This window comes from Ambystoma mexicanum, chromosome 4q (assembly GCF_040938575.1).
Source record: "Ambystoma mexicanum isolate Mex_15411 chromosome 4q, UKY_AmexF1_1, whole genome shotgun sequence".
Taxonomy (NCBI): Eukaryota; Metazoa; Chordata; class Amphibia; order Caudata; family Ambystomatidae; genus Ambystoma; species Ambystoma mexicanum.
Genome location: NC_090928.1, coordinates 577877819 through 577896047, shown reverse-complemented (window position 1 = coordinate 577896047; position 18229 = coordinate 577877819). Strand labels below are relative to the sequence as shown.

Below are 18229 nucleotides of genomic sequence, written 5' to 3'. Positions count from 1 at the left end.
ACGCCATGAAGAAGGATATAGTGAACCTAAAGTGAAAGGACAATGTCAAAATGCAAGAAGTTTAAGCTGTAAGCAAGATGAAGATATTCGACCAGTTTACACCTGTAAATATGCTTGGAACCAAGAAAGCTAAGAAAACAGTGCACTTGCTATGCTTAGTAGAAGAATAGTGCGGTAAGCGCCACTATACCTTACCTACCTCAAACAAAGCACCTTATTATAAGTTTATTTCTACTTTGCACAAGAAGCAGAATCAACCCAGGTTACTAAAGGCCACACGAGAAAGCTCCACATTTAGCAGAAACGAGAAGAGACAGCTGAAAATGACACTCAGCAGAGGCAACTCGTGCCAGGAGAGCCAAGGTCATACCAATAGAAGAAACTAATAGTAGCTACATCTAATTGAAACTAAGAACAGAATATCCTGCCTCTGAAAGGTCCAGATGAGAAGGCGAAAGGCAAATAGCGGGTGAAACGAAAATCAAATACACTAATTGATGGAAAAGAGGCAAATTCACGGTGTCTGAATCACGTGACCAGCCGAGCAAGAAGAAGCGAGGGTTCACACCTACACATGACACCAGGCCAGATGAAGATATCAGAACCTTTTCCAGACAGAAGATGCAGTTTCGAGGCCAACTGCAGAGAACTAATTGACACATGGCTACTAAAGTTATGATTGATTGTAACAAGGACTGGAGGAAGGCCGGGTAACTAAGGGGCACATCACACCTGGCCGACCATTCTGTGTGCTGCTAAGCAAAGTAGAAAAGTATGCATGGGGTTGGTGCCAACCCAATCACAATGGACCAAATAATCTAGTGTCCTATAGTTAGTAGAACCAATGGGATGTCATACTTTTAGTGATGTCTGCAGTAGTCATTTTGAAGGAGAGGCTTAGATGCCCACCTGACAGTGTTTACCCAATCCCCTAACTCTGTTACCATATACAGATATAGTATTTATAGTAAAGATACCTTTTCCTAACCAATAGAATTGCATGTAAACTTTTGAGTGTTACACGTCAATGATGACTAGTTTTGAGTATAAATGTTACAACTTGCATGAAGTTTAATGGAGTTGAAGCGAGAAGGAAGATCGCATCACTGCTGACATCCATAACTCTCCATTTTTTGTACTTGTCATTAAACTGACTCCCTTTGCCAAACCGTTTGAGTTATCCTTATTGATTGGTGTTGGAGTAATAAATCTGCACCCCCATCCAGAACACAGGTGCTGCTATCTTGTCTTAAAGTACTTCTGAGCAAACTCTGACTCTATGGGCTGGTCGGGGGTCTCAGAGTACACTTGGTAGCAGAAGATGGTTATCGATTATCGATTAGAATAAGACACCCATTGACCGTCGACATAAAGTAACTCTAGGTCTTCGGCAATATCATGATTCCTTTGCCATTCGGCTGAGTAGACTGTGAAGCTTCCCGTAGACATTGGTAATGTAAAGAACAAAGTCTGCAGAACGAGGTCTGAATGGACCCGTGTTCCCCACATAGCCCCTTCCCACTCCTGCCGACAGCGGAACGGGAGAAAAGCTGAAGAAGGTGGTGACGAAGGCAGTGATCCTGAGGGTCCAGAGAGGAAACAAGTGAACGGTGAGTGAAAAAGACTAAGTGTTTTGGCAAAAGTGCATGCTTTAGAACAAGTAAAGGGAAAAGGTAATGGAAGGAGGTGGGAAAACAAAATATAGCTAGAAGTAGAGAAGAATGTATATATATACGGGGAAGGGAATAATGACTCAAGAATAATTAAGTGGATAAAGGGAAGATACCGGGGAGGACACCTGAGAAGACAGAGGTTAGCGGGGAAGATACCCAAGAAGAGAGAGGATTCGCCTTACTCCTATGCTTACTATAGCGGCTAGAAGAAACGTGTATCCAGAGACCCAAATAAAGGGGAACGAATAGACTACCACAGTGATTAAAGGTGCCATGAAAGGGATACATTTAAACATCATGTCGGGGTAATTTTAGAGGCAAAGATACGTGTGACCAGCTGGAGTTCGTCTAGTCTGTTAACGTCTGTCTTATGTGTTGATTGTTGTGACGTCATAGGATGGAACATTTTCCTTCAAAGAACTAGCATAAAAACTGTGCAATTGGACATTTGGCAGATTGTAGAAGACAACCTGATATTTTTTGAGTAAAATAGAAGACATGACATTTTGTGAAAAAATCGGGATTGGAGCTTGCGTGATTGGTACTTGCTTATAGTGTTGAAATTGTTTAAATCATGTGAAGCTTTGATAAAAGTGTTATATAAAAGGAAAGGGAACAGATTTAAACACGGAGGACATAACTCCACTAGCACACCTGTGCAAACAGTTGCTGAAACATGCACCTAAACTGAAAAAATGCAGTACAGAGTGGGTTAAAGGAACCGCCCACAAAATGTTTATGCCGTGGCCACAGGGCGGGTCCTTATCTAAAGCTGTTTTGCAACACATGACGACATACTTGCACGCCACACACACGGGCAAAAAGTTAGACAAACGCATAGCTGTTCTATAGCTTTGGAAAATGTATGAACAGGGAAAGGAAGAGGAGCTGCCAATAGATTGGATACTTAATGTATGTACAGAGGGGGGTGAGACGCCTACCGCACCACCTGCCCTATCTGAAACGGAAATTGAAAACCATAAGGACGAGGGGTTATACCCACTGAGAGAACTTAAGCAGCCACCGGGTATAGCAACCCAGCACATGAGTCACCTACGCAAAGTAGGGACGAAAATCAGGTAAGGATAAAGATAAGGATATCACCTCCACAGTCCAAAGGGACAAGGAGAGACGCGATGAAGAGAGAAGGGACCAGACACAGACAAGTGCATCTCTCGATAAGGAGAGAGAAGATAAAAGATGGAAAGGCAGCGAAGATAGAACTGATGAGATATCATTTGCAAAGAACGAATGGATGGGAGCACAGATTTTATTGAAACTCGATGGCAAAGGCAGTGATGACGTGAAACAAAAGGAGAGGCTAGACAATGTAAAGAGAAAGGAGAAAGAGAAAGAATTGAGAGACGAAGGAATAAGGAAAAAAGATAGCCAATGACGAGAACAGTTGTATCGCGAAGACCAACAAAGACAGCTTGATCTCAAACAGAGAGCAGCCAATGATCAAGACAGACAGGAGCAGAGTAAGTTAGAAGAAGAGCAGAGGATCTGAGGGAAAAGAATAAAGAGATGAAGGGATGAGGAAATCCAAAGGGCAGATGAATGTAGAAACGAAAAGAAAAAGGAAGAAGATAGGCTCAGAGAAGAGGCGAGGAAGCGCAGAGAATTCGATGATGATGTAGAACGTAAGTGAAGACAGAGAGCACAAGATTTTGAATATCTGGAGAGAGAGATTAAGAAACCTGAAACAGTAGTAGATTGGGAAGACATTGAATTCTTTCCTGAGTACGATTCAGTACCAGGCACGTCTAGGGTGAATATTGAAGATGACATGGGGTTAGAACAAATACCCCAAGGGGAGGGGGAGGACGAGCGCCTAGAGAGCACTCAGCTTTACGACACTGAGGATGTCTCCTGAAGTAGTGGGAATAGAGAACTATCCCTGGATAGACTAGAAATAAGTAGGAACAAAGAAGACACAAGAAGTTGCACGAGTTGGGGACAGACAATGTCCCACACAGAGAGGAGTGCGAAGAAAAGGAGGAGAAGAGAAGGGGCGAAAGACGATTCCCAAGGGGAAAAGGGATAAAATGGTCAGACACTAGTGAGTCTGCACCAAGGGCATCAGAGTTAGCCACACAGTCAGACCGACATGAAGAAATATCTCACGGTCAGAGGAGGGTGTCTCCATCACCCTATGTGAGCAGGCTTAGGACATTGCCAGGCAGGCGGCGATGTGGGAATGTTACCCCTGCAACAGACAGGAGAACAATGAGAGAAGAGAGAGAGGGCTATGCATCCCAATTTCCGCTACTTGAGAAAGGGGGAGCAAGACCACAATATATTCCATGGCCACACATGGATCGAGAACATTTGAAAAACAAACTTCATTGTTGACATCGGGAGCCGGAAAATGGATACAAGAGTTAGAAAAAATGACAGGAGGGAACACGTTAGCTATAGGGGATATCAAAGGTCTCTTAATCGCCACACTTGCTGAGAGAGCAGACGATGTGTGGACACGGGCAGGTTACCATGGTGTGACCACAATTAATACCGCGCATGACAGAGCTCTATTTAACAATGCAGAGCCGCGGTATGGAAAGCGCTGCAAGTGCTTTACCCAAACACTTCCGATATGGGGGCTATTATGTCGCGTAAAATGAAGGAGTCGGAGGATCCGTTGATTTACATACAGAATTTCCAAGACGCGTGGGTACTCGAGACTCATGAATCTTGGGGGAAATCTATACCTGTGTTCTACCATTTATTCTGCCAAGGGCTGCCAGAGCCGGTCCAGAAACAGCTCAAAAAATTGGTAGGAATCGAGGCTAAACCTTGGTCAGAAATACAGCTGACCATCACACACTATTGCAGGCTACTGCAAGAAAAGAATTGCAAAAAGGAAGCTGCACGAAAGGGTGAAGAGGCCAAACTGGTGCAGAAGAAATTGTCAAAGTATGCCCTTGAGGGAGCCATGATAACTAGCACAGCAGAATCGAGCATTCAACAGGTCAATAATCCACAACAGAATAATTAGGGCAATACAGGGTTTTACCTCAGGGTAAGAGGATTTAGGGGAAGAGGATGGCAGAGTAATCAAGGAGGTTTCCAAAATAATTAAGGCGGTTTTCAAAATATGCAAAATGGCAATCAAGATATTTCAAATGGGCAAATGATCAGACCACCACCGGTATGTTGGCTGTGTGGAATGACAGGGCATCTAGCGCGCACATGCAGAAACCAAGGCGTGATGCAATACGGCCAAGGAATAGGAGCAGGCGTGGACAATCCACCCGCCTTTGCACAACAGGGAGTTTCACAGAATCACACAGTGCAACAGCAAACGCCAGGAGCACAACAAAACCCACAATCCCAAAGTATAGTGAGTTTTCCACAAGGGCAGTCCCAACAGTCACCGTTGCAATTGTCACAAACGATGAGCACAGGGCAAACCGTGAGCCCCAGAATGGGAAGCAACATTAGGAACAGGGAAATCCATCAGCACACGGTGTGACAAAATTGTATATGGACCAGAACAGCTCACTGGGAGCCCTGATATGTTCTATCCTATCAGTGACACCAGACCCTCACCAGGAACCTAGGGCGGATGTCGTTAAAGGGAATAAAGAATATTCCTTATTAGTTGACACAGGCGCAACAAGTTTTCCTTGTCCGGTGATGGCATAAATACTCAGAGTTTCACAGGAGGTACAAGTCGTGTTCCCTTCACAAACGCACTTCCAGTCTCTATATGAGAATGTGAAATGAATGTGCCTTTATTATATTCACGGCAGACCCCACTAAACATTTTGGGTCGAGATCTAATGACAAAGTTAAATATGACGACCTCATTCACGGAGGAGGGCATAATATGTTCAACTCCAGGAATGCACTATTCAAACTTATGCAAAATGATTAGAGCATATACGCAGGACACACAGCTATGAAGGCTACACCATTACAGCAGGAAATATTCGCGTATGGAATACGTGTGCTAATGGCAGGGCTGCCAGGCCTTGCAGACAAAACCATGAGGACTCCAGATTAATTTCTATTCAGGCCAAGAATACCTATGCACAAGGAAAAGGGACAAGCATTTCCCTTGATGATTCACACAGATGCAGTATGAGGGAAAATGGGGCTTTGATTGATAGTTATGATGATGAAGGCCGGCAATGGTGCACAGTAATTACCATTGAAGAGGGATACCGATTGACTGACGTCACTGATGACGATCTGTTTGAAGAGCAAGCAGATATGGGAGAGACCATAGTGGAGGTGAGTCTCATCTTTTGGGTGAGAATGATCAAAAGAGAAGCGCCTCAGAGAATGATGTTGGCACGGAACCATCCTCAATATTTTGATGACGACATGGCCCAAATGCCTGTCTCACTATGGACTACAGGCCCCTATGATGTTGGGTTACTGAAAGGAGTTGGAGAGGTGAGAATCAAACTGAAGCCAGGAGCAATTCTTCCAAAAGCACGACAATATCCCATGTCCAGGGAGGCAGATGAAGGAATTTTTAAGCCAATTTCTGCTATCCTGGAACAAGGCATCTTAGTGACATCAGAGTCGTCATGCAATACTGCGGTTTATCCGATCAAAAAATCAAAGGGAGGGTCTTGGAGGCTAATCCAGGATTTACGCCCAATAAATGATATTGTTGAGGCCGAGTTCCATTTAGTCCCGAACCCGGCTGCAATTTTATGTAATATACCTGTTGAAGCAAAACATTTCACGGTTTTTGACTTGAAAAATGCATTTTTCTCAATACCTTTGCACTGTGAATCACAAGATCTGACGTCATTCACTTTCAGACAGATGCATCTGAAAAGCACGAGGCTACCCTAGGGGTATCATGAGTCTCCTTCTATTTTTAACCGAGTCCTGCAGATGGACCTGAGCAATATTGCATTAGAAAGCATTGTCCTGCAATATGTGGAAGACATCTTAATTTGCAGCACGACAGAGGAGCAATGTAGATACGATTCTATCCAGCTATTGACCATGTTGGCTGAGGAAGGATATAAAGTTGACAAAGAGAAGTTAAAATATTGTCAACAAGAAGTGCTGTATACATGCCAACTGATCTCGCATGAGGGGAAAAGAGTTACCCCAGAAAGAGCTGGAGCCATACTGAACACAGCTAAACCACACACGATAAAACAGATGCAGAGCTTCCTAGGCCTGTGCAACTATGTCAGGGCATGGGTCTTCGACTACAGCTCTTACACCAAGCCTTTGCTTCAGGCCTTATAGAAGGCCCAAGTGACAAAAGAAACAATTGAATGGTCAGAGAGCATGGGGGAAGGGTTTGCTGAACTCAATAGAGCCATTTGCCAGTTTTGGGGATTCCCAATAATGCAGAGGAATTTTACCTGTTTTCACACTCAAATGTCAGCGTTATGACGGCAGTGCTTACTCAGAGAACCACATTGGGGTACAAGCCCATGGCAAATTATAGTGGAAATTTGGATCCAGTGATGAGAGGCTATTTCCCTTGTGAACAAAGTCTAGCTGCCGCAGCATTTGCCATTGAGAAGGCTACAGCCATTGTAATGGGATGCTCAATGACGTTGTACGTCAAGCACTCACTATTTGCTATCCTAGAGAAACCTAAGGGCACACTGACATCTCAAAGAGCTTCTGCTTATGAAGTAATCATATCGAATCCTTCAATTAAGATAGTCCGATGCAAAATAGTGAACCCAGCTATGTTCATAGCAGAGCCAGTCACTGAAAGAGAGCCAATACATGACTGGGCAAACTATGAAGAATTCTATGACAAAATACCCAGAGTAAAAGAAAATGCTTTGGCAGAAGGAGAAAGTGTCTTTATTGACAGTTGTTCGAGAATCAATCAAAATGATGGGCAGAGATATACTGGCGTCGCTGTAATGAAACACACTGCAAATGGAGAATTTCGAGTACTCCTTAGTGTGCGAATATCATCTCATTTTTCAGCACAGGCTGCAGAATTATTTGTGTTGATACTCGCCATTGAGAATCAAGCAGACCAGGAAGTAACGGTGTACAGTGACTCTACCTATGTGACATCAACAGTGCACGCAGGTTTAGCGTGCTGGAAGAGGAGGGGCTACCTCCGAGCATACGGCACACCAGCTGGACAGGCTGATCAAGGCACTACAGCTCCCAGTGGGCATAACAGTCGTGAAATGCACCTCCCACATGAAAGGGACATATTTTATCTCACGCGGAAATCAAGCAGCAGACACGGAAGCCAAACGTATGGCATCCAAAAGTGAAACGATCATGGAAGTGGAAGTCACCCATACAAATGAGAGGATGATGGTTGCACGGACCACACCTGAAAGCTATAACCATCTAGGACAAACACAGTTGATGGAACTCCAAGGGGATGCACCACAGGAAGAGGAAATTTGTGGAAACGGCAAGGGTGTTGTTTAAACCCCTCTGACTGTTACTCACGGTTGTGTTGGCCAGGCCGGGGCGTTGCTCCCACCTCGAATCAACAGACAAGAGGGAGCGAAGTTGAATAGTTCAGCCCAAGCTGGGGTGATCCCACTAGGGGTTTCCCAGAACCAGGCCTCCTCAACTTGAGGAGCTCTTTTAGGCAATACGCCCCTCTGTTTTAAGAAACCCAGACAGAGGAGTTGATTCCTCAAAAGAGCGGGGATGTCCACACTGCAGAACAAATGCTGTAAGAAAAAATGTGAGATATTAGATATCAGGATGATGTAACCTCTTCAATAGGATGCCCTAAATAAGTGGCTCTACCTGGTAGGGTTGGACAGAACAATAGTAGGGTAGTGCCTTTTAGAAGAGCTGCAACTAAAAGAGAAAGGAAGATGGGTAAAGTCGTCTATCTAATAAGTTAGAAAGATAGTAATCAACACTGAATCAGCTTACCCAATGTAGAAGAGTAAAAGGACTTAAAGAGACAACGGAGGTACAAAATAAAAAAAGGAAAGGTTAGTAAGGGTACTACTTCCCGGACGGCACGAGGGACGCCAACTAGAGTCGGGGTGGTGCACGAATCAGGGTAACGTCCAGGAGTGCACGTTGGTTCCAAGAGTGTCAACAGCACAATCTAAATAAAGTATAGTATAGTTCCAAAGATGTAGGTATCCAAACAGAGCTGCAGCAGGGTTGTGTCGTATAATTACCACAGAAGAGGATATCCAGGCAGGAGAGAAGAATTGGTTGGAGCCGAAGACAGTAGTTATACTGATCTAGATGTAGCGAAGTGGAATGGTTTCCCAGGTAGCAAGAACTTGTCCCCAGGAGCAGAGTAGGGAGCCAACCGCCAGAGGGAACAGGAGGAAACAAGATCAGAGCGTCCCGAGAGACACAGGTAATAAAAAGTGAGTGAAAGCTCGAATGCGTCAAAGACGCGAGGCCGGTTCACCAAAACACAGAAGGAGCAGGCTGTAGCAAGTCGAGTAGGCAAGCAAAGTCCAAAATACAATGAATCAGTCCAAAACAAAGCAGGATAGAAGAACGCTAATTAGAAGCAGCATCTTCCGGGAAGAGAATGCTTATGTATGTTAGTTAAGGAGTGGAGTCTGCCTCGCTGCGTCCCGATCAGCTGACTGGGCACGTGACCCGTTCGAATCCTGGCCCGGGAAACGCTATGTCTCCACGGCAACTGCCAACGCTGCAGGAATGAAGCAGCAAGTCGCCCATGCCTGGGGGGATGAGACAGAGACGTAACAGTATCCACCTGCAAAGGCCAGGGCAACCCCATGGCGGCATGGAAAGCTCCCAACAAGGCAGGTGAGTGAATGTGGGACAAAGGCTCCCACGTACGGTCCTCTGGGCCGTAACACTTCCAATCCACCAAGTAAAATATCTTACCCTTGGAGACCTTGACGTCCAGGATAGCTGACACCTCAAACTCCTCCTCCCCTTCAACCATAATCGGGACCAGGCGGCGGGGCAGGCGGGTACCAGCCGGGCAGGGCTTCAACAAGGAAACGTGAAAAACCGGGTGGATACGCCACAACGCAGGCAAGGACAGACGGATGGCAGAAGGATTAACAACAGACTGAACGAGATAGGGCCCCACAAACCTGGGAGCTAACACTTCCCGGGTATTTTCAGGTTCCGAGTAGACAGCCAGACCTTCATGCCAGGACGGTAAGTATGAGCCGGGGACCGGGGAGCATCAGCATACTTCTTGGCTCGGATTTGGGCCCGTAAAAGGTGCAATCGTATGTCCCTGTGTACGTGATCCATATCCCGCACACAAGCGAGAGCTGCCGGATTATCCGTAGGCAGTGAAGGATCCAAAGGCAGAGAACGAAGGTGAAAACCATGAAGAGCAAAGAATGGCGATGAGCCCGTAGTTGAGTGCAGAGAGTTGTTATAGGCAAACTCGGCCTGTGGCAGGGCTGAAAACCAGGTGCTCTGGAATTGTAAACACTATCATCTTAGATACTGCTCCATGGTGGCATTTAGACGTTCGGTCTGCCCATCAGTTTGAGGATGGAAAGCGGTCGAGTACCTACCCTCAGTCTGAAAAGAGGAAGTGAGAGCCCTCCAGAACCATGATGTGAATTGGGACCCCCTGTCAGTTACAATAACCGAAGGCAGTCTGAACCTTCTGAACATATGTAAGAGAGAGAGATCGGCTAAGGCAGGTGCCGACGGCATACCAGAACAAGGGACAAATATGGCGTATTTCGTGAAGTAGTCAATCACCACCAGGACTGTATCCTTACCATTGACTAGTGGTAATTCCACAACAAAGTCCATGGATAGCATCTGCCAGGGCTTATAGGGGACTGGAAGAGGCTGCAGAAGACCCATAGGTTTGGTTCTAGATGGCTTGCTTTGAGCACAAATCGCACAGGTAGAAACGTGGTCCATAACATTCTGTGCCATTGAGGGCCACCATGACCAACGCCGCAGCGATTCAAGTGTTTTTTGCTGTCCCGGGTGTGCTGCGACGATTGAATCATGGGCCCAATTCAAGGCTTGTAACCGTGCCCTCCCAGGAGGTATGAAAACACGACCTTGGATAAAGGGCAAGCCACCATGAACATTGAGGTTGAGTGCGGCCACTTCCTCTGGGTTCGCAACGACCCAGTCCTCAACAAGGGAACGCAGTGAATACCAGACGGTACAACCGCAAAACAACGTTATTGGACAAAAGTGGAACAGCATCTATGGTTTCCCATGGAACTACGGGATTTTGCCTAGACAGGGCATCTGCTGGAACGTGCAGCCTTGCCGGCCGATAGGTGATGATAAACTGGAATTGCGAGAAAAACAAGTGCCACCTGTCTAGCCGAGCCATGAGGCACTTCATTGGCTTGAAGGCATGCAGACTTCTATGGTCGGAATACACTGTAACGATATGTCTGGCCCCCAAGAGGTGATGCCTCCATTCCGCGAATGCCTCCTTGACGGCCAACAATTCTCTTTCCGTAATGGTATAATTCCTCTCATACTGGGATAGCTTCCGAGAATAGAACGCAACAGGATGTACCTCTCCTGATTGCAGACAAGACTGAGAAAGAACTGCCCCGATGGCATAACCGGAAGCGTAAGCTTCCACAAAATAAGGTTGATCCGGGTTAGGATGTTGCAACACCGGAGTGGAGGTGAATGCCCCCTTTAACTTGTCGAAAGCCTCTTGGGCCACAGTATTCCAAACAGCCCATAGGAAGAGCATTGTCCAAGTAGTCCTCCAGAACCCGGTATTCTTTCAGAGAGAGAGAGTATACACGCCCTCAGGGTATTTTTGCCCCAGGAACCAGGTCTATAGGACAGTCATAGACTCGATGGGGCGGAAGCACTTCTGCCTTACCCTTGTCGAACACATCACGATACTGTGTGTATTCAGGAGGGATACGAGGAACAGACTCGGATGAGATAGCACCTATACTTGCAGGTATAGAGGACAAAACCTGACTGGGAGCCACTGAAGCGATACCCAAAGTGGAAAAACATGAACTATTGCAATGTACGGAAGGAAACTGAATCAACCCCAAGGCCCAGTCAATAATGGGATTGTGGAGGCGAAGCCATGGAAGCCCGAGAATGACTCGGTAGGCAGAAGCCTGGATAACATCAAAGATTATAGTTTCAGAATGGCCCTCCAGAGTACTCATAGTAATAGGAATGGTCTGTTGAGTAACCAGGCCTGAGACAAGTGCTGTGCCATCAACGGCACTGACTGATTCGGGTTGAGGTTTTTCCGTTAACGTGATGCCAGAGAGCCCAGCAAAATGTTGATCAATGTAATTCCCGGTGGCGCCGGAGTCGATGACCACCGAAACCGGAAAGGAAACACTGGATGCCACCGAAAAGGAGACAGGTAGAAGAAACGGAGCAGTTTGATCATGATCACGGGAGTCCAATGCCAACTTTCCCGACGTAGGGACTCCCTCTACTGTCAGGATTTGGCATTTCCCGCCTTCTTTTTGTTTGGTTTTTGGTGCAGTCAGGCAGGAGATGGTCTGCAGAACCACAATACATACATAGATTGTGGGTGCGGCGATATTCCCGTTGTGCAGGAGTCAGGGGTCCTCGAACTGCTCCAATCTGCAGAGGTTCTGGTGTGGATACTGAAGCCATGGGTACTTCCGTAAGCGAAGGCGGAACATTGGGTCTTTTTTCTCAAATCCATTCTGCCCTGCGGACATCTATCTGAAGTACCATGTCAAGTAGTTCACCGAATACTGTTGGGACTATAGGAACTGTTGACAGGGTGTCTTTCAATTCTTCAGACAAACCCTGATAGAAAACTGCTGATTTCTTGTCCTCGGGCCAATCCGTCTCTGCTGCCAACTGATTGAAACGGGCTAGGTAAGTAAGCAATGATGTGGATCCCTGCTTGAGTTTAAGTAATTCGAGATCCGAAGCCTGAGAGGTATATCGAGTGTCAAAAACCCTGCTCATGGAAGTCAAAAGAGCATCACAATTGTACAACACATGACTGTTGGTTTCTAATAGAGGGTTAGCCCAAGCAGCAGCTGTACCCCCCAAATGTGACAAGATAAATGCCGTCTTGGTGGTGGAAGTAGGAAATGAGGAAGGGCGGCACAAGAAGTGCAACTTGCACTGGTTGATGAAAGTTCTATATTGTTTCGGGTCACCCATGAAACGTTCTGGTGGAGCTAGAGGGAATGTGCTGAAAGCACGATTGGGGTTGTTTCCTGTCCAGGAGGCGGAAAACCCGTTCCTGACACGGTAGCGCCCGAAGCCCCTAACCCTGGTGGACCAGAGGTAACCAGGGATTGTATAGCATCTATACGCTGTTGTAGACTATCCTTCATGGAAGACATTTCGGCTCTCAGATCTGCCACCAACTGCAGTATCTGGTCCATTGCCTGTGAAGGATCCATTGGCTTCTAATTCTGTTACTCACGGTTGTGTTGGCCAGGCCGGGGCGTTGCTCGCACCTCGAATCAACAGACAAGAGGGAGCAAAGTTGAATAGTTCAGGCCAAGCAGGGGTGATCCCACTAGGGGTTTCCCAGAACCAGGCCTCCTCAACTTGAGGAGCTCTTTTAGACAATACGCCCCTCTGTCTTAAGAAACCCAGACAGAGGAGTTGATTCCTCAAAAGAGCAGGGATGTCCACACCGCAGAACCAATGCTGTAAGAAAAAATGCGAGAGAAGAATTGGTTGGAGCGGAAGACAGTAGTTAAATGGAAGGAGAGTTGTATACTGATCTAGATGTAGAGAAGTGGAATGGTTTCCCAGGTAGCAAGAACGTGTCCCCAAGAGCGGAGTAGGGAGCCAACCGCCAGAGGGAACAAGAGGAAACAAGATCAGAGCGTCCCGAGAGATGCAGGTAATGAAAAGTGAGCGAAAGCTTGAATGCGTCAAAGACGCGAGTCTGGTTCGCCAAAACACAGAAGGAGCAGGCTGCAGCAAGTCGAGTAGGCAAGCAAAGTCCAAAATACAATGAATCAGTCCAAAACGAAGCAGGATAGAAGAACGCTAATTAGAAGCGGCGTCTTCCGGGAAGCGAACGCTTATGTATGTTAGTTAAGGGGCGGAGTCTGCCTCGCTGTGTCCCGATCAGCTGTCTGGGCACGTGACCCGTTCAAATCCTGGCCCGGGAAACGCTATGTCTCCATGGTAACTGCCAAAGCTGCAGGAATGAAGCGGCAAGTCGCCCATGCCTGCGGGGAGGAGACAGAGACATAACACTGACAGCTTGTGGCGACAAGACAGCACTGGTAAACCGGTAATGCCTATAGACCTGTTGAACATAGTGCTGGAACAGTTACACTATCCAGCACACATGACAAAAGAGAATCTAGCAGCAACGCTCGCAGAAGACTGGTTCATACCGAATTTAACCGAGCACGTTGCATTTTTTATAGTGAACTGTATAATATGCCAACAATTCATAGCTGTGCACACATTAAAAGTAATGAGAGGAGTCATCGCAAGGCCAAATGGGCCTTTTCAACACTTGCATGTCGACTACGATTCAAATATGTAACGGGTACAGATACCTAATTATTGTGGTGTGTCCATTCTCTAGATGGATAGAAGCAGGTCCATGTATGCACCGAGACTCCACCTGTGCAGCCACATTTTTTGTGAGAGAGGTATTTCCCAGGTGGGGGGTATGTGAAGTAATGAGATCAGATAATGGGCATCCCTTTGTAAATGAGATTTTCAAACAGAATAGCTTGTTGCTTGGTATAAAGCACAAGTTCTCGTCAGCGTATCATCCACAAGATAATGGGATCTGTGAGAAGCTCAATGTCTTATTAAAAGAAAGGATAGCCAAGTTGAAACTTACTCTAAAAAAAGGGATGGTTGCACTGCCTTCCTTTGGCACTGTATGCACTCAGGAATTAACCTGGTTCCGACCATCATCTTACACCGCACGAAATAGCCACAGGAAGAAGAATGCGCACTCCCCTGACACCCCGAGACAGAGCTAGATGTGATGCCCAGTCAACAGGAGAAACTTTAGGGTCTGAAATGCAAAATTACCTGAATTGCATGACACCTTGCCTTACTGTAATTTCAGACCAGCTGCAGCGACGACGAAAAGGGTGCAGGGCAGCACAGAACACAGACCGAGATACTACTATAGGCACATCTCAAGGACTTTGTGGACCATCCGTTTTCCCTGGAGATACCATCCTGGTAAAGAACCATACGAGGAAAAGGTGGGACGAGCCAAGATTTAACGGTCCCTTTACAGTGGAAGACTGCACTCCTTCCGCAGTAAAACTACAAGGCAGAAGAGCTTGGATTTTTCTGAGCCTATCAAACCCTACATCGGTCAAGGCCCCCTGCCTGCACCCCAGCACGAGGAGACTACGAGCGACAGGGAAGAACCACAGCACGTGCAGACGAGATCCATGACGAGGAAAAAGAATGCATGAGCAACAACAAAGTAAAAACAAAGGAACTTTTGTGAAATAGTTGTGGTTCCACTTTGGACATTACTCTGAGCAAATAAGAGGATAAGGACAGATAACCTGGACACTCTGTGCATCCTAGTTGCAGGGTGAACAAGACAATTGCACGTATAAACCACAACATAGTCTGTTGACTTTGAACCTTGGATTGAGATACAATAAAATTGTGACGAGAAAATAATATGCCAAATTTTGATGCCAAATTTTGATCAAGGACACATACATTGGAAGAAAATACAGTACCCCGATTCTTTCCACACAGAGACTTTGCTTGGAACTACCTATGGTATCCCGCAGTAGCAGCATCACCAAAGACGTGGTGACATACTTCGATCTAGTGCTAAAATCGTACCCATCACTGGTGGGGAGACTCACAAGTGTCACTGACTTTCTTCAAGATCCTGAAGCGAAAAGATCATAAGGAGGCTGCTTACTGTGATCACCAAACAATTCCTCTTACTTCCTGAATAAAAGCCCAATGTCCTGAGCAAAGAAGGAAGTAAATGAGCTTGTCAATACACTGTTCTTTCGCATAATCGAAGACTGACCAAATCTTGTCGGGAGAACGACAGACATACTCACGTTTCTTCGAGACCCAACAAATACAGAACGTCTAAGCAAACTCCTAAATAACATTGGGATCTTAGTTGCACTCCACGCAAATGGAAATTGCAGACACTGTTTACATTGAATAAGAGAAATGGGTCCAAACCTCAGCAAGACAGGACAAATGTCCCTGTCACCAGAAGACAGTAGATTGGCCAGCAATGTTTTCTTTTGTTTAATTACTGATTTTCCAGAGCTAGTGGGGAGACCTGTAGATGTTGACGGCCTCACCTTCATCAGAGATCCAGCTAATGCTACACAGATGGGCATGCTCTTGCACGGAATAGTGATGCAAGTGGAACTCTCCAACCATCAGCAGAACTATTTAAGAAGATTTTAAACTTTCCGCCGAGGGACAGATCGAGAGAGCATTGCAAGAGATTTCCTTTCTTATTTTCTATTGACAAGGACAATACGTCTTTGGGGATGAAGCAGATAAAAGGCATAGACTGGAAGCTGAAATGCTTTGAACATGCACAGTAAAAGAGAATTGCTGAATTATTGCTTGATATTGACACTCCCCATAGCCTAGTAAAAGAACTTCACCCCGAGATAATAGACAATTCATTATTCACCAGAGGGGGGACAATTGTATAACACCTGAAACTCAGAACAAAGAATCCGAAAGACAATATTGTTTAAAGGAGTAGAGTAAAAGTTAACATTTTGGCGAATGATCGAGATGGGGATCCAGAGCAGCAACCTTGTCCTCCCGCAGAAGGAAAGACGTCCAAGTTTCACTGGAAGTAAATGCTTCCGCCTGACCTACAGGGGCATAATGTATTTGTGTATTATATTCATCATTGTTTTACTGTCATTAACAATCAGAACTGCATTTCTTATTGGTGCACCAAGCGTTCCTATTCTAGTGCACCCACCTAATGATGTGCTCATGAAACCTACAAAAGTACCCAGACCTTACATAGGCATTCGTGTCCATAGAAGATCTGATGGTGGAATGAATGAACTTGAGATGGATGTGATTAGCAATGACACACACACACTTGTGGTAACAGATGAATCAAAAAGCCGGAGACAGGGTCGGCAAAGTATGAATGTGACAAGATTACTGACGACCATACGCATGCAAACAATGAATGCACATACACCAGGCCTAGTGTCAATGACCGCGGAACCACGATCTGAGAGATTATCTATCATGAGAAGTCCCATTGCAAGTGAACCAAAGAGACACATGGGAAAAGCTGAATTAGCGGCGAAACAGAAGAAAGTAGAAAAGAAGCCCGCAGGAATAACATTAATGGACATTCCCGATACAGCACTTCTAGATATAAAGTCAAGCCAAGAGAAGATTCTTGCACGAGCAAAACTGATAGCAGATTCACTATGGCCGTTCATAGCCAGAGCCAGGAAGAGACAAGAGGAGTTGGAGAAGAGAATAAACCCACAGAGACAGCATGGACAAACCCATATGTTCCAGTGAAAGGGACAAGTACAAGTTCCACAATCCAACCATATACAAGACCAATGCCAGCGTGGATATGGGCACTCCTTACCAGAAAGAAAAGGATATACGAGGACAAGGAAAAGGCTGCCAGAGTCTTGTCTACTCAACTGGCACAGATGAGAAGGCCTGCACCATCGACTGGGATACCTGAGGACCCTCCAGTAAGAAAGAGCCATATAGATGCATTCAGGGATGTAGTTATAGCAAACTACAGGAAAACATTAATAATCAAGAGAAGCATGCATGGAGATGACAGTGAATTAAACGATTACTTGGACAGCACAGCACATTTGGGAAGCAACATTTGGTACTGGCACATGAAGGAAGTTGGAAGACGAAGTTCAGAGGGAGAATGCTTTGTTTGTGCACTCCTACCATACAGCATGGGGAAGTCCAAGATCTTCGTAGCTGTAGAAATTGATGTCCAGGCAGCACACTGTCTTTCACACGTAGCCATGTGCAAAACCAGAGGCCAATTCATGGGTAGTGATGCCTCACTAATATGGGCAACTGAAACAGCCTATCCTGATGAAGATGATTATATTCAAGACATTAAGACAAGAAATAGATCTCAAACGAGAAATCACGTGTTCATGTACGAGAAACCTGGAGTAAAAGGAGCTGAAATTAGATGGGAAGTAAATCAGAAGCTAAATGTGCAAGGAAAAACTCCGGAAGAGGCTCGAAGTTGGAAGAACAGAGGCCAAATGCAGATTTGGGAAACAGTGCTTTCACCAGATGGATGGGCAAAAGGAGTAGTGATTTGCAGGGCATGGATGGTCCTCGCAGCCTGCAAAGAAGCAATTAAAAATTCACAAAAGTATATGCCAACCATTGTGGCCAAAGCTTGCAAAACTACTGACATGTGTCGAAGACAGAGGAGGACCCTTTGTTACATATCAGCGAAGATCTTTCATGCCCCCCTGTTCCACGGCTTCCCTGCGGGGGAAAGCGCACTTGCAGGCTTCTCTGTGGAACAGATGCAGGTTGCCATGGCACCTGTCTACACGGCAGAGGAACCCGTGTTAGCTGACACGTTCCATGAGTGGAGGGCGTGTAAAGAAGCTCTGCCCCCCTGCGGTTTAAAATCGCTGTCTCCCGGTGGCTTGTTGCTGCTAATTGTGGCGTTACTT

At 45.9% G+C, this 18229-nt stretch overlaps 1 protein-coding gene across 1 annotated transcript in view; it reads right to left on the bottom strand.

The window, feature by feature from the left end:
• LOC138467267 (protein phosphatase 1 regulatory subunit 14C-like) overlaps positions 1-9537 on the bottom strand; it is a 677926-nt gene extending 668389 nt beyond the window's left edge. Inside the window, exon 1 of the mRNA XM_069607278.1 lies at positions 9477-9537. Coding sequence (XP_069463379.1) covers positions 9477-9537 — 61 coding nt within the window. The remainder of the gene's footprint in view (positions 1-9476) is intronic.
• Positions 9538-18229: the final 8692 nt, after the last annotated feature.